The following is a 24,718-nucleotide window of genomic DNA, read 5'->3' as shown; positions in this document are numbered from 1 at the left end:
TGAAGTCCAGCAGGGTGAGTTGGCAGTTCAGTCTGCCAAGATGCCACCAAAACGTTCAAAAGTATGGCTATACACACACCTCTTCATTCATATTATGGACATTGAATAAAGCACTCTATTAGTACTGGTATCACTTTAAGGTGCTAGTGATACCCAAACCTAATAGTTATTATGTCGAATGAAACCTTTCAGAGCGTTACTGTAAAGTATTAACCCATTACAAGTAAGCAGCACTTACATGTTGTAAATGGTACATGTGGCAGAACTTTAAACGTTACACATGGTTAAAAGTCCAGTTTATCGGATTTAGTGGCATCTAGTGGTGAGGTTGCAGAGCTGAAATTTGCCATGTGCCAAACATCAAAACGAGTAGCCATTCTCGGCTACTGCAGAACAACATGGCGGATTTGGTGAAGGAAGTTCACTCTTTATGTCAATGAACAGGGGCCTCATTTATAAAAGAGTGTTTAGGATTCATACTAAGAGTTGACGTGCGAAAATGGCGTGCGCCAAAAAATAATCTGATTTATAAAACCATGCACACACACACTTGTATACAATGTTCTCTTTATAAATCGCAGACCTCCTGGAGTTGCGCACACCCAGATCCGCCTCATATTCCGCCCTCTACACGCCCTAGTTCAACAATAAATGGTCATGCAAATCACCTCATGAATGCGATCTGCATATAAATAAGCCGGCATGGGAGTGTTCTCTCGTTGTGAGTCACAGCGACAGGTGTGAGAAACGAACCAAAAAACGGAATTTCTCCGAGACTGAGCTAGAGACCCTTTAACAGGAGGTGGAGGACTGAAGAAAGATTTTATTTGGTGGCCACAGCAGCGGGATCACTAATAAAAGAAAGCGAGAAAAGAGGCAACACATCAGCGCTGATGTGTGATGCTGTTAGCTGTGTCTGTGGGACTGCACGGACAGTGACAGAAAAAAAAGTGGTAGACCAAATATTTCTACTCCTTTACCAACATGTAGTTAATGTGTTGCTTTTAATTTTGAGGATGTTTGACATTGATGTGCGGCATAAAGAATCACATTTATTACAGGTGGAGGCAAAAAGGAGTATGTGCCAGTGCCATCTTACGCAATTACGCATGAGGGTCACCGCAGTATTTATATGTTTATGGCAATTAGTCTGATCAGACTCCCGGCCTGAATTACAGCATGAACCAGTGGTAACCCTGCCCCAAAATACAACGTGTAATTTGAAATACAATTCAAAGATGAAAGTGTAATAGATGAAGACATTTCTTCATGCCGGTTTTGTCATGAACAGCACATGTCTAAGTAGGGCTGATGAAATGAGTGTAACGGTTGTGCTTAATGGCTGTATTTCGAGACATGATAAATGCACTGGAAATATTTAGCTAAATAAATAAATATATTCCATGCAGTCACGCCGTCCTCTCCCCCTCCTGCGCTCACAGAGTGGACAATGAGACGTTAGAGGCAGTGTGGATTAAATACATATTTTGACAGAATTTCAATTCAGGATTTGAGTTGGATTTTACAACGTTTTTATGAAACAATTATCACTCACTCCAAGCGCAAAATAAGGCTGCTGGATTTAATTGCAATGATAACGTGGATCTAAGGTGGATATAGCGTGACATTAAATTTATGTGAGACATCAATAAAAATCTGACTCCACTTCTCCACCTCGCCGTCTGCATCGCCACTTCCCAGTGTCTCCAAAATGTGCGCACGCATGACTCAGAGTTTGCTTACAGGTGCGCACATTCTCCCGCCAAGTTTATTTTTATAAATCACAACCTTTGTGTGGAAGTGGCGTACGCCACTTTCAAGCCCCGTTTTGTGCGTAGGCAAGCTTTATAAATGAGGCCCCAGATCATTCTGAAGTAATGACAAAGCAAATATTATTATTTTCAGGTGATGATAAACTTATGAAAACACAGTTATGAATATTATATACCATTTATGCCAAAAGATGCCCCTAAATCTTACACACTTTATGTATTAAATCTGTAACAGTACAGTCTTGGTACCAGTAGCTACATTTTTCAGATAAATGTGGTGGCAGTGAAACTCAAAAGTTGTACATAACTCAAATGTGTACTTAAATGACGTATTTGAGTAAATCTACCTTGTTAATTTCCACTGGTGCAATGCTGAACATAATATTTTACAATTATAGATATACAACAACTGTAACCTTGATTATATCTATTACGTTTAAAGATTTAAACCCTGTGTCTTTTGTTCCACCAGATGAATTAAATCATCTTTCAGGAATGAGGGGAGACGGTCGACCAGTGTTGAAGCAGTACAAATCAAAGCAATGTGAGTGGATTTGGATGAGGAGAACTTGAGTGACAGAATGCAGACCCGGAGGAATTCAGTGGTTTTTAGGCTGCCGTGCAGAAATCCTGTTCCTCTACAGAATGCAGACTGTGTTTTTTACATTACTTTGGGGGCAACAGTGTATCTTAAAGCCTTTCTTGCTGTTACTGTATGTTATGAGTATGCATGTGGCTACAGAGGATTCCTCAGTTGTAGGAAAGCCTTGTGTATACTCCTCCTATAAGCAAGATTATACTTTGATGAGTAAATAAACACAGCAAGGATCTCTTTCTGTGTGTGTTAGTTAGACTGAAACAGTCTTTCTTCGGTTATTCTTTATTTGTTATGTGGATGTTTCCCAAAGATGGCTTTTAGAATAAATAGTCTATCATACATGTAAACTCAACCTGAGATCTCTGGTTTCAAGCTTCAAAGACTGTCCACCCACAGCTAAGCTGAAGTGGAAATAACGTAATACATCCCACATATCATCATGTGCAAGTCACTGCGGTATCTTTGGGAACTGCAAATCGGAAATGCAGAGTTATATGCTCAGCTTCTGTTAATATGGGGGTAAATAAGCAGAGCTGGCTGAAAAATAGACAACCAACTGTTCTGTACTCCAATCATTCATTTTCTTTTCCTAATTATTCCTTTTTGGGTCATGGAGAGCTGAAGCCTGTCCTAAGATGCATTGGAGAAAAAGCAGGTCATAGTCAAACTGGCCTGGCACAGATTGGCAGGCACAATTCATGGCTGTGGACAATGTCTCCAAGCAGTCAGAGCTATATATCTGGGTGAATGTCAGAAAATGTACTGACTCTGTATTGTGAACTGTGGAGAATTTAAGGATTTCCATCATTTCCCTTCAGTTAAAAAGTTTTTTGAGCCAACATTTTCAAACTTTTTGTGCCCAAAGCACACCAAAGGGCAGGCCAAAATGTCAAGACACACCTGTGTATCTGTGCACTATACCTAAGTGTGTTATCACTCTTATCATGACATAAGACAATACAAATAAGAAAAATAAGACAAGTAGCTTTCGTGATACTGTCTACTGTTTTTTTTTTCTCTTTTCTTTCGGTGGTAGGTCATCTTTACTGGTGCTTTGCTATAATTTGCTCCGTACAATTAAGTGATCCATTGTTTCATTCACAGCTTTTTCCTTTTAATTGTTATCATCCCGCACACTGGCTGCCAATCAGGGCTTTTGTTGTGTCACACACTTATAATTCCTGCACGCAAACAGCAACAAATAGGTTCCCTGTGAAGGTTTTTTCAATTAAACTACATTTAATTATATTTTTTAATTCGAGTTTGCCTCTTTATTAGGTGCACACAACATACTGATATAGTCAATTAAAAATCAATTTCTAACTTTTTGTATAGGCCCATATTGCAATATATTGCATGTTGCAATAAATATTAATAATAATAAATATACTGAAAATTGCAATAATAATAATAATCATAATCACAAAATCCCATAGTACACCTGGATTGGCATCAGAGCACACCATTTGAGAACAACTGCCATAGAGGACCTGCATCTTAGTTTCACATGTCAACCAGCCACTGACTCTAAAACCCAACATGTATATTTATTATAATTATTAAACACTGGCTTACAAAATAAAACGAGATAAAAGCTGTAAAATCCTAAAGAAACACCAACAACTTGCGTTCAGAGCCTGCTGTAAGTGTGAGGTAGCAAAAGAGCCAACAGTAAAGGATCTGGCCTTGATGCTTATTGTGATAGTGTATTGTGATAATCAGAAAAGTCAAGCTGTGGTGGTTTGAGACCACAGCAGGCTGTTAGATTAACACTGATAAATGTGGCCCTTCGGCGGCTGTCCTTGGTGCTGATCAAAGGCTGGTTTACAGGACGGGAGTCGCTTGGTGAGCCTCTCCATGGTGACAGAGCATTTGTCTGAAGTGGTTGTGTGTGTCAATGTGTGTGTGCATACAAGCGGTACTTGTGTTTGGGGCCCAAGAAAATATATTTGCACTGGGGCAAATCACAATTATGTTACAGTGATGCTCAAACTGCTTTATAATTTGCCTTTCATTCACAGACTGATGACAACAAGCTACCACACAAGGCACTGACCATCGGAACAATTTAAGGTTCAGTGCTCGAGGATACTTGGATATGTCAACAGGAGGAATGAGGGATCAAGCCACCAACCCTGTGATTAATGGAGGACCACTCTACCTGCTGAGCCATAGCCACCACATGTTGAAGATCCACTAACCCTGAGGAAAACTCAAAGACTTAACGCTTAAACCTGCAGCTCTGTGGAGCTTTTAGCTTCTTTCAATGCACTTTTTTGTGTGTTACAGCACAAAAATTTACAGAATGGGTCACACTGCCTCTTCTCAATCCCTGTAGTTGGATTAAGTTACTGGGTGGCTCTAAAGAACATCATCAAACATTGAAGGACTTAGATATTATTCATCTCAGGAGCTGCTTGAGACCAAACCAGAGCCAAAAGGAGAGTGAATACTGGACTGTCGTTTGTCCGGTGGCAGAAAACTCCAAATGTATGCGAAAATTGTTCTGTGTCTGCTCGATATATTAGGAGGTAAGTATTTGCTAAAGGCCCTGACACACCCAGCCGACGGTCGGCCATCGACCGAAGTCGGGCCGTCGTTGAGCGTCTGTTGCCCTAGTTTTTGTGGTGTGTCCCACACTGTCGGCACTTCAGCATCGGCGGCTTTTCGGCTGATTGAGGATGCTGAATCGACGGCAGAGCTTGTCAGTGAGAGAGATCACTCTGATTGGCTGTTCAGGTTTTATTTCCTCGCCCCTGTAGCGAGTGAATCTGCCTGCAGTGAAACTGGGGCAAACCAGTGCTTTTTCCTCAGGCTCCACTTCACTCAGCTGCCCGATAGATCCGCTGCTTCTTCCCACTTTAACCTGAATAACAAACCGGAGCTAGCTGGGAGCAGCTAGCGGAGCATTAGCTGCGGTATGACCAGCTCTCCGTTTGGATCTAACCGGAGCATCGAGCCCTGGTTTGTTATTCAGGTTAAAGTGGGAAGAAGCAGCGGGTTTACTACACCTTCAACTTTCCTGCCGTCAGTATTCACCCAGCTACACAGTCCTCTTCGGGAGCTTAATAAAATGAATCTGGACTTGTTGGATTGAACTTTATTTTTCTTTTTAACTTGACATTAAAAGTCTATCAGTGTCCAAAACACAAACGTCACCACAGTACTTATCCTGTTGACACTACAGCTGAGGAACAAAAGCTTTGGTTGAAGTATCAACAAGCGCAGTATTATTAGCCACTTAATAGTTTGTCTGGGGATGTAAATTCAACCAGTCTCAGAGGACCTTTGCTCAGCGTTTCAGAGATCTGGCGTTGTTCCTGTACTTCAGTCATCTAGTGCTGCTGGTTTCACCGTGGAGGTCCAAATCAATTTGGAGTTTAAAAGGGGAACAATCATCACAGGAACCATGAATCTAGCAGTGGTTCAAAGAAACGGCTTTTAGCCAATAGTTAACTCAACTTGCACGATTCTCTGTTTTGTTCGTTATCATATGAACTGCATGAATTCCCCAGAGAATTAAACAATTAGTAGCAGAAACAATCTCATTACGAGATTAATGTCTATGGAACATCTCAATATACCATATATAAAAAATGAACGTATTAAAGAGCCACTATACAGAGAAGTAAATGTTTCTGTCTGAGCTTGAGTGAGTCATTCTAACTTTTCCAGATCTCTGGCAGGGCATTGTGCAGGTTGAGTTGTGCCAGTAGCAATAGTGGGAAATAGACTAATGTGGAAAGTAAAGCCACACGCCACAAGATGGACGACAATGGAACGCCGCAAAGCTCACACATCCAGATTCGGGGCAAAGCCATGTCTCTCGACACCCAGCTTAAACACAAAGCCTTGCTGCCCATATGAAATTACTTCCATGGACAATGTGCTATATGTCAGTAAGGTTTTTTTTCCCCAGTCTGCGTCCTAATAATGGCATGCTGGGTGTGAGGGAGTAATAGGCATATAATATACAATCAGCTCCTATGCAAACCACATTCTTGTAGCTGTGTTACTTTCCAGGACATAAAGGATATAAAAAACGAATTACGGTCAATCACCACATTCCTATATCCAATCAAGCAACTCACAACTCAAACGTCCTCATACAAAGACTTAGGTCATACGGTCCTGTGGTCTCACATAAACTTCTGCCTCCGTCATGTCTTCATCATGGGAGAACACACACTCCTGTTTCATTGCGTTTGCATTTACATTCATTGTGAGACAGATGGAAAAATTGTACTCTGCTTTTTTTTCCTCCACTTGGATCTCAATGGAAAACCAAACCGTCTACAATTTTCTGCTTGTAATTATTAGGTTTCACGAAGCTTATACGCAATTGTCTGTTGCAGGTTGACCACTCAAACACCAAGTTAAGTCCCTCTCACAGACTTTTTAAATGCAATCCTTATGACAACACATCGACGGTTAATGCAACACATCTTGTGGTGTGGTGTTTCCAGAGGGAAAGTCTATGTGTGATGGTATTTCATGTTGTTTTACACCCTGGCAGCTACTGTTCCATCGAGAGTTTAAACCGTCTGTTTATTTTCGTACCAGCCTTGGCAGTTCGTTTGCACAGGAGAAGACGGATTCAGTTTCTGTAACTATGTTTGTATTTTTCAAAGGACTATTTAATTTGGCAAGCAGAAGGTGTCTGCCCTAAATGGCTCCTAATCCAGTTATAGTTTGTGCTGTACATTGTGTTTAAAAGCATCTGCCAAGAATAGAGTGGGGGCCTCTCAGGGAGCACAACCTGCGTTGAGTGGTTTGTCTGAGATTTTAAAAACAAAATGAAAATGTGCCTACCTCAGAATAAACTGTTCTCCATGCACTGACAAACAGAAGTATAATTTATTTGTGATTCTAGACTTGAATATAAATAGGACAAGGTTTTTAAGAAAATAGCACATTATAGTATAGCAGTCTATTTCCTTAACAACATGGTTAGTTTGATTTTGGTTCACAACAACAATTTGGGGGCCAAGGTTGGGTGTCATATTTTGTGCACAAACACAAACACATGTGCAGTTATTCTGTATGTATTTTATGGGGCATTTGTGGCATGTACCATTGGGGATGGATAACTGACCAAGCCTGTACTGTAGATCTGCTACCACCAGGGGCCTGGCCCTTAGGTCAGCCAAGGCCCCCATGGTCAGAGGCCCCTGGACACTGGGGGAAATCTGAAATGTAAATATGAACATGTGAATGGGGGAAGCAATGGCCTAAAGGTTAGAGGAGCTGCCTTGTGACCGGAAAGTTGCCAGGTCCCAGGACTGGTGGAATAAATCTGGGTGTAGCAAGTCAAAGAGAGGTGTCTGCCACTTCCTTATTACCACCACTGAGTGCAGCTTTGCAGTGGCTAACTCAATGGACTGTGGTTTTACTGGCATAATATATGATATCTAACAAATTAGTGCCCCACAGATGGCTTTGTCACGTTACGGACTTAGTGTAAAGTTACAAGATTAACCTAAAGTTATGTAGGTTGGGGTTAGGAAAAGAAACTTGGTGACAACATACCTTAAAATAACTAAAAATTTAACAAAGTTTCACACAGAGCACAAACACCAGTCTCTGGGGGAAAAAGTCGTGTGTTTGTTTGACCCATCCACCACCCCAACCTTCCTTCTTATGCAGACTTTCGCTCTTTATACTACAAGATAATATCAACCAACCAACCAACCAACCAATCAATATATAATATCTATAAATGTAAGTTTTTATTGAAGGCCTGAGCTCTACCCAACCTGGTCAATCAACGCACATTTTCAGCCTGGACCTAAACCTGGTCCAACCCATGAGGCTTTTTGGACTTGTCAGGTTTGGGTTGAGATTGATAACTCTTACACACACAGGGGAGAGACAAGAGACAGCAGTCAGAGAAATAAAAGAGTGAGAGAAAAGTATTTTCACACGGCATGTTCTAAAGAGAGAAAAGTAGACAAATAAAAATAATGAATCATCAATGGACAGACTCTGTAATCATTGTTCCCACGGGAAGTTCAAATCTGGTATGTCTCATATCAGAAGGCGAGCTGAGAGGGTCGAGGGGGTGTGCCCTTATTAGCTAAATAACCAAACTGCATGCTCCTTGTTAACCTGGCATACCTCCTCTTCATCCTCTAGTAGCAGACAGAGTGCAGGGCAGAGGAGTTGTTTAGCTGAATATGTTAGTCTAGTCTGCCTGACTCATGGATCCTGAATCTGACTGAGAATTGTGCAAGTAAGAATCTATGACCCCGATCATGGCTCTGAAATTGCCTTATTGTGCTGTGTATGGGGGGAGGGGTGGGGGACAAACAGGGTCTGTCCCCCCTTCCATGAAAAACTAACAAATCACCTCCTGGAAATAAAACAAATAAATAAATCAGGGAAGTTACTGGTGTCTCTGGTCCCCACATGTTCCACATGTTCTAGAGAACAAACTCCTTTTACAAAGAATCAACTATTAAAACTACTCACGCACAAACTATAAATACCACTAAGGCTAGAACTTTGAGGGGCTAATGGACTTTGTATAGAAAGAAAGATTAAAGATAGGCTGTGTGTTTACAAGCATGACAGACTGATGAGGGACTGTAAATTGATTACAGACTTTACTATAGGAGTGTGTTCTGTGTGTAAAAAAGTATGGTCTTGGTCTTGTGGTTAGTTATGGTCAGTGGATTATTTGTTGAGTGAAAATGACATTGGTCGAATATGAAGCTAAACTTAAGTTCAATCAGGAAGAGTACCTTTTTGCTATCTATCTATCCATCCATCCATCCATCCATCCATTCACTCATCCATCTATCCATTTTCATTCACTTATCTGGGAATGGGTCATAGAGGCAACCGGCTGAGCAAGGTGCTCAAGACATCCCTCCACTCAGCAACGCTTTCCAGCTCCTCCTGGGGGATCCTGAAGTCAAATGACATCTATAATCCCTCCAGCTTGTCTGGGTCTACCCTGGGGCCTCCTATCAGCTGAAAGTGCCCTGAAAATCTCTAACAGGTGAGCTAGGCAGCAGGCAGGTGTGTCGCAGACTGGCTCTTGGGATGTGGCCGCTGTCAAACTTTAACTCTGTTTTCCTCTCCACTGCTGTCAGCTATCATTTTAGGCAGAATTGTTGCACCCTCCTCCACCCTATTCATCTCCAGTCACCATATCCAGAGCCCAGGTTGAGCTCATCAGAAGTCCACTCCTCATCACACCCAGATCCTAAGCACACTCTTCATCTCAGTACCACTAACACCATTGTCTAGAAGCCATAAAAGGTTCCCTTTTTCTACAGTACCACAGCTTCACCACCCCCCTTGAAATATGACATCACGATGAGGTCTAATCGCCAAAGACTATTCACATTTCTCATGCTTTTCTGCAAATGTAAATAAATATTCTTTTACTCACATGAGTCTCTCCTGAAGATGCCTAGAAAGTCTTTATGTATGTCTCGCAAATCTCATATTAAATCAATTTTTCCACCTTAATACATATGGAAATGTAACAGACATTAAAGCAATGACAGAAGATTTCACTAATAAAATAGCACATTGCCTGCACAACACTTGTGGACGTAATTTCTTTCATCAACCTGATGTAAAAACTTGCTGCGCTGCAAAAACACATCTTACAAAACTTAGAGTGCGAGGGGGAGAGATTCGTTGATTCCCGCTGATAGCTGAATTTATTCTAAATCATAAAAATGAAACATTTCTTAAACCGTTAGGGACATTTCAAGTGAACAGGCTTAGGTTACAATATATGAGTAGACATAATGTCCTAAGCAGCACATACATAGTCATATATACACACAAACACACACACACACACACACACACACACACACACACTACAACCTTGCCCATTATAGCGAACGCACTATATTAAACATACAATGAACATCACATATCGTCCGCAACAAAGTCTAAAATCTGAGTCATGGAAAAGAAAATGCTCAGCTACCTTTACCGAAAACCACCAAGATATATAGCTGGTCGGCGCCCCATTTTTACTCTGCCAAACAGCTGGTGTCCAGGAATGAGATGTTTGGCTGGAAATACCAACTGAGAGTTTTAAACATTTTCAGCGACCCCGACTGCTCTGTGATTTATAGAGAGAGGGTGGCATGATTCCAGGAGCAGGGTCCAGAGCTGCACATGCTGAGTGTCTTTCCTCCACCAGGCACAGGTAAATATGCCCCCTGTGGGGATGCTGACAGCTGGAACCCCCCTGTTCAATTACACAGTTTATGAGCACCGAGTCCGCTCTGTACCTGAAGACTTCTGGTTACTAACATGTCTGCAGTTTCATAAGGTGCTTCTTCTGCCTTTATATCACTGTTCACGTGCCTTTAGAGCATCACTATTGTTATCATTAAGAGTTTATCTGTCTTTCTCTGATAAGACAGAGAGACAGAATGCAAAACAAGTCTGTCTGCTTTAAACCCTTTATAGACCCACAGATTTAGACAATTAAATTATTGTTTTTGGTTTTCAGTCCAGAAAGAAATAATGGCCTTTCATCTAATTAGTGTGGTTGTATTTCCTCTCTCATTCTTGCTCCTAACACCAGCTGTTTCCACACAGATGTGTTTCCGTATATGAGCTATTAGCTGCTACATGATGAAGCATTAAAGGGGGACGTCTACACCCACGTAAGGCAAAGCAGATTGCAGATGGTCTGTTGGAGTCACATTGACAAAACACACTGATTTTATGTGTTGTCGTGTTTTTTCTTTTAATTTAAAAAAGAAAAAAAAGCGTCATGGTTATTGGACGACAGCAGACTCTCTGAACCACTGTGCATTCATTTCTCATTTACCAATCTAACGCAAACCTAGCACCTTTTAACTTTTTTAATTGTTTGTTTTAGTCATCAATATTAAATTATGACTCATATTCTCTGGAAAATAAAATTAGTACGAAGCCTGTAAAGTTCCAAAAAGTGATATTTTTATCTTGTGAGAGCAAGTTAATTATCTTGTGCACACGAGTAAGCCTATTATGTTCTGTTTAGTCTCGTGTAACCAGACCTATCTCCACTGCATTGTGTCAGTGCTTGAGAAAGGCCAGTCAACATATTATTATTCTGCTATAGCGAAAAAACACTCTGGATAGTTTGTGTTTCTCTAAACCAATCACAATCATCCTGAGTAGCACGAAGCCCAGGATGTAAAGATGGTGCCCTTGCAAAACATTGTAGAGGAATACAAACAATGAAAGGGCTAACTTTTAGCATCACGCAGCTAATGTTACCGAATGGTTATTAATGAGTTTAACGACAGAGACGAGCCTTTCTGCATAAGGGTGAATGTAGAGTCTTTCAATAAAAGACTTTAAATTTAATGCCTCTGCGGTAGCCTGGAAATCCAGACCCAAATCTAGAAAGATTTAGGGTCTGGCTATGAGTAATGCAAATGGCCCAACTCGAGGGGCGGCACCAAGCATGCATTTGAAAATATCACTGCACGCAATTGGATATCACGACGACCAATCAGAACAATACACGGGTGACGTATCCAGAGCACTACCGGCGGAGCTAACTGGTAGATTAGACTCTTGCCGTATCCGGTCGGCAAAACAGCAAAAACGTCCTCCTTGCAAAGGAAAGATTCGAGCGCCGTCTTCTGTTCCTCTTTTAGAGAAAAAACCAAGTCTAACTCGTTCATTGTAGCGGCCAAAGCCGTTTCAAACAACTGGTGTTCATCCGTAGCCATCTTGCAATGTTTACTGACTGATTCCGGACTTCGTCGTCACAGCGCTGTTGTCATCTGTTTAGCTCGCCTCTGGCCCGCCTATATCAGATACACCAGTGTGATTGGTGCAGCTCGGCTCCAATGGCATGGGTAATGAGCATCATTACTGACTACCAGAGTGACTCACTGAGCAAATTCAAATTGTGCTCTCGTGAGAACTCTGGATTTCCAGGGTACCTCTGAGGGGCAAACAGGGAGAATTTTTCAGACGTGTGTTATGGTCAACAACAATAAACCAGTGTCCAATTCATCAGGTTTTTTTTGAGTGCAATGACTCATTTATTTTCACATGCTCACCTTCACACAGGTAAAACATTGTCTGTCCATATTTCATCCTAGGAAGGTTTCCACTTTAAAGTTTCAGAGACAGTCACAGGTTAGTGTCCATTCAACAGTTAAGTGTCCAAGTTTCTATTCGTCAATTCCAGTTTCAACATACTACAATCTCTTCATGCTGTCACACTTAACATTGTCAAAAAACTGTTTGCTTACCCAGCCACACACCTGCTGCTCATCACCTATACCTTACCTATATTACCTGCGTTTTCCTCTTTTACTGCGCCACCCCGTGTACAAACAACATCTATTTACATCTAGTCACCATTAGTTAAACATTAATCAAAACAAATACAAAGAATGTTATTGTGGCTCCAACAGTGAGTTTGTTGGGACTGCTTAAAAGCTCAGAGTTGGGCGTGCCAACCAGGCAAACTCGCCAAGAGGAGAGTAGCTCCACTGACAGCAGCAACAGAAAGTTTGCTGATCCAGCCAGGAGTTGGGACGATCTGGGATCAGCACTACAACACAAAACGGATCAAATTCAGGTATTGTTTCATGGAGACGTGTCAAAGATTTGGCAAATAAACTCCATCTGCCTGTGCACGAAAATCCTGTGAGGTAGAGTCTGGGCTTCTCTAAGGTGCTTTCACAAGTTGTTTTATTCCTTCAACAGTTCACTAAAACAACAAAGCAGGCATGCTTTACTGCACGATCCAAATCTTCGTCAGTGTGTAGGTTGTTAACTTGGAGGCTTTTGTTGCGGTTTATGTAGCAAAAGAGATTTTGAAAAATGGTAGCTCAAGGACAACAGAGGGGGGGACGAATGTCAGCCCAAATAACTGGCTAAAGGCAGGCTTATAGCCACAGTCTACATCCGGAGAGTCAGACTACGGTCTCCATAAATTAGAATACATAATAAAATACACATAATAAAAAATAAAGTATTCAAGGAGTACACCACCTGGAGAAACGTTTTGATTGTTTAATATCTCTATGATATCCTTGAGTCTACCCTAGAGTATTTAATATGATTCAATATCTCTATCGTGCAGAAATTCCATCTATATTGCTTCATGCCATAATGAATGAAGGCATCGAACAACACTGTGTCACTTGTTCCATGTGGCAGAAGTATGCCACTGGTTTCAGGCGGCTGGCACTAATCAGACCTTGCATGCGATCCAACTTTGATTACCAGCTCAATCAAACACAATCAGGAGGAACGTTGGACTGTAATCAATCCCTTATAGTTAGGATTCAAGCCATTTGTCAGATATAAACAATGCACCAACAGACCAGAAAACAGAAGGAGTCAAAGAACAGACTGAAATTTACAGAAGTGTAACAAATCCCTCAGTTTTTAAAGATCACAGAGAGATTTCTGATTTTTGAGCCACCCAGAAGATGTTTATAGTTTATCAGACATTAGCAGACAATGCATTTACTTTGGACATTTTGGAGCTTTCAAGTGACTGATCCAACATTCTGACCCTCAAGTGCAGGCAAACATGATTCAAGAGTCTTTGTTTTCATATTTGGCAGTATGCTGGAAGGGATGCCGACTTCTGCACAAGGTTCAAGAGCATTCCACTGCTTTTATGATAAGCCGTGGCCTGTTAGTGCTAAGCCTGGGAGTGAAAACTTCAGGCTGGCCAACAAGCTGTGTAAGCAATGACAAGAGCTGCACTAATTGAAGAAAGAGCACTGGACTTAGTGCTGCACTTGGAGCTAGCCTGTCTATCCTTGTTGCTTTTGAGATAGGAAGACCACACAACCACATCCACACAGTAATGTTTTTGTGACACTATCATCTCAACAGAGGATCGAAGCAGCTTGCTCAGATGACGTGAAAAGAAGTTAAAAGAAAAAAGGGTGGATGTAAATGGGACTGAGAAGATTTTTAGTACAACTTCTGGTTTCTCCTAAAGGCAGTGGTTGTAACCAAATGTGTAAGGGTACTTGTTAACTCATCAATCATGGGTGATTATAAAAATAATAAATTTTTGTCTACGTTTTATGACATTTACTAAAATTTGTCTAATATCTGGATTGTCTGTGGTGTGGATGTCAATGGACGACTGCTGAGAATATTTTTGTCCAGTCACACATGCTGGTCTATAGGTTAATTTTGCTAGCTAGCTTAATATTAGCACTAAGCGGTAGTACAACAAAGCCAATAAGGTATTTATGGAAGCTAGCTAGCATCACCGCTAATTCAGTGATTACTGCCCATGGTGGCGTTGCTATGGAAACATTGTGCCCAACCTAGTGACTTGGAAGTAGAGCAGTAAGTGTACGATTGGAGTTGTTGTTTAGGATCTGAAAATAAAATTTAATGGCTTGATGAATTGTGTAGTTTTGAAAAGTCAGGGTGTTGGGAGTGTGAGAATGCTGTGCAGTGATGAGTCCAACGGAGGAGGTTACCATGGATCTTGTAGGCTCTGTTGTATAGTTTTGCTATTAGTTCAATGGTTTCCTTTGTGGTGAGGGACCAGATTGGGAGACAGTGGGATATTATCGAGAGAATGATTGCATTTAGATATGTGTCAGAAACAGCAGGGATGAGATATGGTCTGACCTTGTTATAGACATACAATTTCTGGTTGAGTTTCTTGTTAGGTTCTGAACGTGCTGTCGATAAGTGAGATGTGAGTTAAGGAATACTCCAAGGTATCTGTTGGTTTATTTAGCATTGTTAACTATGTTTTCACTGTTAGCTCTATTAGCACCATTAGCAGTGTCAGCGCAGTTAGTGGTGCTAACAATGCTAATGGGGATTTGCTGCACAATATTAAACCTCTTACTCATCAGGGCTACCTGGGGGGGGACCAGATGGTGGCTACCATGCTTCTACAGCAGTAATCTAGTGGTGCCGTTCAGTCGTAATGAGCACCACCAGTAGCTAGCTCCTGCACAGGGCACTGTGGGCACTATGTTTCCACATGTTGACGCGGCTGGCCAGCTGTCTGTCAGCAACAGCAACAGAAAACAAAAAGGCAAAAAGGCAAGATATTTACAACACAAAACATCAAAAATTCACCACCTCTACATGGATAGCACTTCAAAAGTCAGTGCTAAAGCTCACTGAATCAATGGAGCACCAGACTAAAAGGAAAGACCTCTTGTATTTCACGTCATTTTGCATTTTATTCTTAAAAATTATCTGGTTTGTTACCAGCTAGTGGGTGTCAGGCTGTCAAAAGCAAAATTAACCGAAAGCGACATCCCCAGTCTGCAGAATACATATGTCTGCCTCAGCACCTTTATGGCACAGCAAAGCCATAAAATATTAAGAAACTTGTCAGAAATGTGTCAAGTGCCAGTATGGTACCCCAAATAGAAACCAAATGAACATAAAAGGCACTTCACATTCACTGGTGGGGACCGAGCTGACCGAAGGAATATTTAAATGTACAGTGTTTGCCAAACTGACTCATTCAATCAGTTCAGTGAACGATCCTCTGAGGATTATAAGTTTTGAATGCATTTCCCCCTTGCTTACTGACGTTTATGAGAGCCAAATATATTGTCTTTGGCTGTTGTAAAGAGAAAATGAGTGAACTAGAGTAGAGTAGCAGTTTTTACTTTTCTGTTGAAATGCGCATGGGGTGAAAGTCTTTTTCCCTGCCATACATATATTTGAGAAGAGGTTGTGTGCTATATTTCCAGTATTTTTTCTCTTTATTTTAGGTCTTTTTGATTGCAAAGGTCTGCTTAACTGCTACCACATGTGAATCCTTTGTACTGCTGTCACTGGCTTAATGTGAGTGTGTTGTTTTCCAGACTCTGTGTGTGGTGAGTGTGTATGAGAGAGAGGAAAAGAGACAGATACACAGTGACAAAGGGAGAGGAATAAAGAAAGAATGTATATGTGTGTCTGGTTACTCAGTTTGGGTCTTTTTCCAAAAGGGGGAGACACACTAAACCCTAAATCACTGATGTGTCTCCCTCCTTAAAACATCTTAATTATATTATCTATTACCTTTCTCAATCTATCACTCAACAATGGGGTTACTAAGGTCATTTAAAGACACAGGAAGAGAGAGATTTTTTAAAGCTAAAACAACATTATAACTGCATTACGTTCAAGAGCATCTCTCCTTGACACTGAGATGAATCAGTGAGAGTATTGGGAGGGATGGGGGCTTTTTTCCATCAGAGGACTCTGTAAATCTGCTCCAATGACCGGCAGGTGAAAAAATAGAACAAATGAGGCTCTGGGAAGGGAAACATAGCTGTAGAGGAGACTTGGATGAATTAAAAACCGGTGGAAAATGACTTAAAGAGAAGGCGAGACTGGAGTGATATGTTGCGTTGAGTGAATAAACTGTGGAATTGTCTACTCATGGTTGAGCTATGCATCACCTACACAAAGAGGTGCACGCTGATGAGAACTCTGCAGTGTGCGCTACCATGAAACACACAAGACTGACTGATGAGAACCTCAATCACCCTCACTCCCATTTGCTTCCTATTTCTGTCGACCTCTATCTGCAGCTTTGCTTGCCTCTCTCCATCTCATCATGGTCCTACTCGCCCCCCTCCCCTATTTTTTCTTCTTCTTCTTCTTCTTCTTCTTCTTCTTCTTCTTCTTCTTCTTCTTCACGTTGCTTCAGATAGAGGAAGTGGTTTGTGTGCAGACTGTGGCTGGCTGGAACACTGTGCTGTGCACTGGGGAAGCCGAAATTTGAGCCCCTGTGCATTAAATGTTCCACTAGAGCAACAATTTCTGTGAGGGGGAAATCATGCGGTGGGCCAGTGTTAAAGGATCTGAAGAGGAGGGGGGCACAGTCAGGGTAGGAAGGAGAGGGAGAGTTGGGGTAATGGGGGGAATCTTGACTCTAAATAAGAACTTCGCCATTCTGGTGGTTGAGTTGGTTTTGGTGCACGCCATATACTGTAGATCTGGATTAAAATGTGACCACATACCTTTGTCACATATCATCTTGTTTCTTCTCCATCACTCGTATCTCTCTTGCTCTTCCGCTGCTGTCAGCTGGGCAGCGACACAAAAAAAGAAATACAGAAATTAGTTACAGAGCAGAAGAGTAATGTATGTGCAGTATGTGTGTGTGTGAGTATTTCAGGACACAGAAACACAGCGCCACCTGTGGCAAGGCTTCAATCCAGAACTCAATTTTATAGTGTTTAATTTTAATTTGTTGCAAGGCTCAGTGTTTTAAAATAGCAGCGAGGGCTCAATGAGGAAGTTGTGTGCTGTGGATTTGTTGCAATGCCCATTACTAGTTTAACAACAGATTTACACATTTGTAGTCAGGGTTTACCTCAGCTCATAAAGGCAGCTCTGAGAACAGCTGAGGAGAGTGATTACTGACTCTGGATTGAATGTTATAACACATATCTTCTGACTGACAGATTAAGAAGCTAATTTGTGACATTATGGCGAAAACTAAAGCTACAGACAGTAATAATTATTTTCGGTGTTTATGGATTTAAAGGGTAACTCTGACATTTTTCCAATCTGGACCCTACTACCCTGTGTTTTTGTGTTTAAAGCCCTGTTTCCACCAAACACTTTCGGTATGGTAACTTTAGAACCAAAAGTAACCTTCAGACAAGGTACCTAGACCCTAGGTCCTCTTAGTGTTTCAACCATAAACGGTATCCTTAAATGCGGGCAGGGTTGTTGTCACTCACTGCCCCGTCCAGCACTCCTCTTTATTAGTCTACACCTTGTTCATTGTCCACAGAAAAGGGCTGCACGCCGACATTTTCAGAACAAAATAAAACAGGCTGCAGTGAGAGTCTCTCTTCATGGGATATTTAAAAATAGCGCGTTTGTGCATTTAGTCCTTCTCAGGCAAGCTCAGGGGTTTAGTGTTGTCGGAGCACACAGGAACAATGCTCCCCGAGTGAGGATCAGCATATATGCGGTTCACACTACCTGGTCGAAATAAATAAACATTTCCACTCATTATCCACTCATCCACTCATTACTTAAAGTGTATGTCACATAAAGTGATGGTCAAAGTTGTCACAGTGACTTAAGGTGTGTTGACTGAGTCATGTCGACAGCTAATACACTGAGTAACATTACAAGTTAATGTTCCACCTTAAAACTTGCCGGCAGTCGGCCCAGTGAATTAAGTTATTTTTTTCTCAGACTCCAGCTGCTGTGAGAGGCAGCAAACATCATTTCATTATATAGTTACAATCTACTAATAAAACACTCCACAGTATGAACAGTGGTTACATGAGCCTCAAAACCAGCCACAACTCAGCCCTGAGCAGAGTGACCGTCCTCTATTGACCGATCAACAGACTGCAGTTCACAGCTCCACCTTTTTGTACCAGATCTGTGTGCTAGGTACCCCAACAGAGGGGGGACCGAAAATGGGGACGGTATGGAACGGTTCCTTTGGTGCCATCCACAACTTTTCACAGTGGAAATGGGGAAAAAGGCATACTGAACTGAATTGTAACGTACCGTACTGCTCAACAGAAATGGGGCTTAAGTGACTGATGGGAAGACCACTTTTTCAAATTGTTCCAGTATTGAGCACAAGTGCTGTAGTTGGTAGCAGCAAAACACACTGCAATGTAATCACTTGGGGCACTTGTGCACCATCAATTTATGTCCATTAGAGGTGCTTGTTTTTGCCACTGACATGCTTAGATTGTTATTTTAAAGGGCCAGTGTGTAAAATGGGTTGAAAACAGTGACATCAGTGGTAAAATTCTAGATTGCAGGGCTCACTCGCTCACCCCTCCCGTCGGGTAAATGACGGCGGCCTCACAGGGACAAAAAGCCTTGCGCACGAGTTTTTCAGGAGTAGGTCTATCTAGCGACGAGTTGTATGTTTATTTAGAAATCTAAGCCATGTTACGATATTGTAATGAATCCCTCATGAGCAGGAGACCAGAGGAGCGTTCGGGAAAAAGGCCCGTTTATTTGAGCACTCCAGAAACTCCAGTAACACTCCGGGGGTAAAAGACTCCGTCCCAAACTCTGACTCTTCTAGCGTAACAGACACACTTCATAACTTTACACACATACTCGTTTACCATACCGAGTGGGGACCCCCTCCCCTCTCTGCTCAATCTCCAGCCCGTACACTGACTGACAGCGTGGCCGGTAAACAAAGCTCAGCTGTTCATTTAGCCTAGCGATATCTCCGGACTATAGTAGCTGCAATGGATGACTTTGAACGGGATTTTGAAGAGTTTCTTGTAGCGGACACAGACCCAGAGCCATACCTGTTTGAGCCGGAGCATACAGATGAGGAACTCCATGTGTTTGATGCTGAGTGGGCGAGAAGAGAGGCTGAATGCACAGAATGGGATTCGATGCTACTGCTACCATCGTTGGGGAGATATATCATCAGGAGCAAAAGCGACACAGAGAGTGCATCACAAGGAGTGAAGGTGCATCTTCTTTTCCTTGCAGATGACGGTTCGGGTTCATTCTCTCCTGTTGCGTGGTAAGTGTGGTCCATTCGCAAACTTTATAACTAAAAAAAACTTTTCACTACTCTCTATCGACGAACTACTAACACTCTCTGCTGTTTCCTCCTCCTTCTTCCTTCCTTCCGCTGTCTTCGTTGGTTCATTTATACACGCGCAACGCGTTCTCTGGCTGGCTGGATTGTCCACTCAGGCTGCCTTACATACATGGCGGCGCAAGATGGCGACCTCTCTAAAGTAAGGCCCTTGCTATATATATATATATATATATATATATATATATATATATATATATAAATAAATAAAAGCATAACTATAAGGCTACGAAAACCAAACAAATTTTATTTTGTAGCGATTACACACTTGTATAAACATATTAATGGGTAGAAGATTCAGATTCAGATTCAGATTGACAATAAACCATGCCAAATATTACACACTGGCCCTTTAAGTGTCTGACAACTTCTAAAAAGGATCCCCCCCAGAGGTTGACCTTTTTGTTATAGAGTAAGATCCTTTTTGTTTAACCAGAAACACCCCCACAATTGCCATCTCCAAATACACCAGACTCCATTTAAACAAATAGTAATTTAAGTCTATATAGAGCCAGCATATTTTAACAGCCAACTGGGTGAAGGGAGGGTTTATTTCAACCAAACCAGAGTTGTTGATTGTTGGAACAGTGGAAAGATGAGCCAGGGTGGCTTTTATACGTTTTATTTTGTTTCCGTTGACTTTGAATGAAGTGTTTTTTCTTATGGTAAAATTACTGTTTATTTAAATGGACCCTGGCAGGTTTGACAACAACTATTCTGGGGTTGTTTCTGACTAAACAAAAAAAGGATCTTACTCCTTAAAAAAAAGGTTTATCTCTGTGGGGATCCTTTTCATAATGTTTTCAGACACTTACAATAAAACTCTGGGCATGTCAGTGGCAAAAATAAGCACTTTGTGGACGTAAATTGGACGTGCGCTGTTGCCCGCAGGGATTACATTGCAGCCTGTGTCAGGGCTGCTGGCTGCAGCAGTCTCGCACAATACTGGGTCTGTTTCAAAAACTGTTGTTTCCATTAGTCACTCAGACACAAGAACATGAGAAAATAGGGTCCAGATTGGAAAATACCAGAGTTACCCTTCAGGGTGAGACATTTGTGGTCATTAGGGTCAACTGAAACATTAGTCACTGAATGACGGTACAGTTAATTTTGTGAGATGCTGCATGGGATGTTTGAACCCTGTATGTCAGCTTCACCTCAATCATAAAATTGTTTTTACACTGCAGTTTTTAAACTGCCTCTGCAAGCGGCATTTAGTCAGCAAGATGCGTCATCGCATTGACTGTTAGTATAATGTGGTTTCTGAATGGTGAGTCAGCCGAGAGGCCAAAGCATGGGGGTCCCTACAGGAGCTGTCTGATTTTGTCTAATGGTTCACACGTCTTATCTATGAGAGGTAACATCTTGCGTCTGTGGCACAGTGATTGGTTACATCAGATTCATCTGTTCTGTCTTTTGTAACAGTCATCTGCTGAGCGAATTGATTAAATAATGACTTACAGAATAATGCTGCCTCACACTTTGAGTGGGAATGAATCATGAGGGATTCCACTGAGCACAGATGTGCATCAATAGCATTAACAAACAAAGGACGGGAATCCATGTAAAAATATATTAGAGGATGTGAGGCCGGTTGGCAGGGGGTTCAGGTTTCTACAAAAATAACTGCACATCTTACTGCTGCCAACTGTTTTCTGAAGTGCTGCAATTAAAGGGCTTATCAGCTGTGGATAGCTCACAAGTTGCATGCTACTGCGTGACGAATTAAAATAATAATTTCTCAAGCATTTTAAGAGCATGAAAGATCAGTTTTACAAGCTTGCAAAGGAGTGCAGCCCATGGATTTTATCTGCATTAAAGCAACTTTTTTGTAAACATTTTCCTACATGTGTATAAACCACACATTGTCAGGAAGTGGATATGAAGTGGATTCTATCCGCTGTAACCATCATAAAATGTGAAAATGCACTGACAGATGAAATGAGGTTATGCTGCATTCAAATGGGGTTGTGTTTACAATGTTTAACACAATAGTTCATATGAACAACCCCCCCCCCCGGTATTCACAATCTCGTAAGTGGAAATTTTCTGAGCTCCGAGTTCACGACTTCACGTACTCGACTTCCCATGCCGTAAACACAAGCTCACAAGATCCAGTTGAATGCTGCATAAATGTCTCTATATTACACAACATTAATGTTTAGCACTTATCACAGTCCTTGTTGATAATGTCTTAAAATCAATAAATTACCACGTAAACAAAGTCGGCAGTGTTTTGACAGCCATTATAAACAGACAATTACAGGCTTTCAGTTGTAGCCTTTAGACCCTTGTTTGTTTTAGTCCCTACAGTTAATTTCCCTGTTAATGACTGTGTGCGGATAGTGCCCTCGGCCTCCCAGTCTGACCAACCCCTCGCTCCTCCACAGTGCCAAATATGGTCACTTCTGACTCCAAAATACCAAGATGGCAACAGCCGAAATACCAAACTTGATGTTTCAAAACAGGAGTCCACAAACCAATGAATGATGTCAGTAATAGCTACGTCCATTATTTTTACACTCTATGGTTTGTCCATTCTGGGCTGCTGTGGAACAACATGGTGGAGCCCACACTGTAACTAACTGACCTCCCTGAAGAAAAGTCAAACTGACTCAGCAGCAACAACAGGTTAAAAGACAAGATAGTTAGAAGCTATAGCCGAACTATAGGCTACAGATCACAGTGTAAAAGTGAACCACCACATCACTGCTGATCACCACAGAAGACAATGAATATAAAGGGAAACTTTGCTGATATTGCACCAGCTGTGTGGCATCACAGTGCGTGCAGATGAACAGTGTTTGGCTTCGCCCTGTGCCACCGCCAGACAGGCAGGGATCTCCAAGAAGGTTAAACAACATTCATCTGCGCACTCTGCTATGACACACAGCTGGTTGAATATCAGCAAAGTTTCCCTGCTTCCCTTCACTGGCTCCTGTACAGCAGGGTTGGTCTTTGTTTCACTGTTATAATCAATAAAAAGCAAAAGCAAAAATGTCTCTTCTGTGACATAATGTATGAAATAGTGTTGTATGATGTAGTGAGGAAATGTGAGGAGGGTCTTTGTGGACACCCTTATAAGTCTACCTGATGACACCTGTGTCAGAGGGTGGGTGTAGAGGATGACGTATGCTTTGACCCGCTGGAGGGTGCGTAATGCCGCAATCCAGGCCGGTCATTCCTTGTCGGATTTATGTGACCGTATGACACGTCTGATCTGAATGCGTTTCATTGCAACAGTCCGGAAAACATGGCGGCGCGCCATAAGTTTGTTTTTGTTTGCATAGTTGCTGAGCAATGGAGACTTTGCTGGTTCAAACGACTTTAGGCTACAACGGGCTTGCACAGACTTTTTTCCCAACACAAATCAACAGTGGAAATAGAAATGCCATTGCAAAGTACTTGTATGATTTTTATAACACAAACGCTTAATTAAACAGCATATACAAGGACAAATTGAGGACAAATAACTTTGTTTACCATTCACAATGTACGCAGCCATCTTCGTAGTGACGTCAATTCTACCGACTTGGTCTACCTGGACCTTGCCCAAGTTTGATGACGAGACCTCCGGGTAGAACGGGTGTTCTTTTGTACCTTTCCGGACCGGAAACCGTATCAATCCCAGTTCCGGCTACCAATAGAATGCAGCCAAAGAGCATGGATACCAAGAGGCGAAGCTCAACAGAACGCCCCATAGCAACAAATTCCCCCATGGTTTTGTCCTACCGCCGCCATATTGGACTGTCAGCAGACCCGCTTGCATACAAAAACACACAGACAAACTGAAGTATATCGCAATTAATTATGCTTACAATGCTACTCACCTCGTGATAGCTTGGTCACAGCTGCTTTTTCACGTTTTTGTAAAGCAAAATATAGACTTTAAAAAAAAACAAAACGACAAAAAATGGCCTAGATGGCATCTCTACATACTACATCCACTTATGAGAAGATTACTCCTTCAAAATCACCCCATAAGCCAATCTACCAAAATATTTAAAAAAATAAATAAGTAAGTAATCAGTAAGCAGTAATCAGTTCTGATATAAATGGTCCAAGAGGCCATATATACATATATATATATATATATATATATATATATATATATATATATATGTGTATATATATAAATATATATATATATGTGTGTGTGTGTGTAGGTAGATTGGCTTATGGGGTGATTCTGAAGAAGTAATCAAGTTTATCTTCTATAAGTGTTATCTTCCCTAGAAAACTGGCATATTAAATTGATATTAAAACACTTTAAAACGTACACCTCAGGAGTTCTTACCTGTCGGGATCCTTCGGGAAACGGTGGAAGGCCAGGTGCGGGGTATTCCATTGATAGTAGTTCTCTCTCCTTGACATCTTGCATGTTGTGTGGGCGCAACAGTCCAAGCTCAACAGTCCAAAATGGCGGTAGTGCCCCTAGTGGCTGTTGGCAGAAATTCAACGGAGCTTCGCCTCTTGGTATCCATGCTCTTTGATGCAGCATTAGACTGACCTGCTTTGACCGTGGCTTTGGCTCCGTGGCGGGAGGGTGCTGTTAGCATCTTGTTGCAGATAGTGAAGAAGCTGCTCCTGTCAGCAGGTGAGGCTGGGTGACTTCTTTCAGACAGAGAGGAAGCGGGAGGTAAGTAGGTGCCTTTAGCTTAGCTGTTAGCATCATGCCGCTTCAAGCAGGAAGTCTGCATTACTCTTTTGGTACCTTGGCTGGCATTATGGGCGCTTTTAGTTGCTTAGCTAGTGCCGTGAAAAGTGACAGGCAGGTGGGATGTAACGGTTGGAGGATTTAGC

At 41.7% G+C, this 24,718-nt stretch overlaps 1 protein-coding gene across 3 annotated transcripts in view; it reads right to left on the bottom strand.

Moving 5' to 3' along the window:
• itga11a (integrin, alpha 11a) overlaps positions 1-24,718 on the bottom strand; it is a 117,458-nt gene that overhangs the window by 91,838 nt on the left and 902 nt on the right. Inside the window, exons 1-2 of one of the 3 annotated variants that reach the window (XM_049566134.1) lie at positions 24,213-24,544; positions 17,325-17,391 (exon numbers count right to left, since the gene is read on the bottom strand). In XM_049566134.1, the coding sequence (XP_049422091.1) occupies positions 17,325-17,340 (16 nt within the window). In that variant the 5' untranslated portion in view covers positions 17,341-17,391; positions 24,213-24,544. Of the gene's footprint in view, positions 1-17,324; positions 17,392-23,398; positions 23,491-24,212; positions 24,545-24,718 lie in introns of those variants that run through there. The other 2 variants (XM_049566156.1, XM_049566144.1) reach the window with 2 other exon arrangements.

Source organism: Epinephelus fuscoguttatus, linkage group LG2 (assembly GCF_011397635.1).
Source record: "Epinephelus fuscoguttatus linkage group LG2, E.fuscoguttatus.final_Chr_v1".
Classification (NCBI taxonomy): Eukaryota; Metazoa; Chordata; class Actinopteri; order Perciformes; family Serranidae; genus Epinephelus; species Epinephelus fuscoguttatus.
The sequence above is the reverse complement of the archived record's forward strand: the minus strand, read 5'-3'. Positions and strand labels throughout refer to the sequence as shown.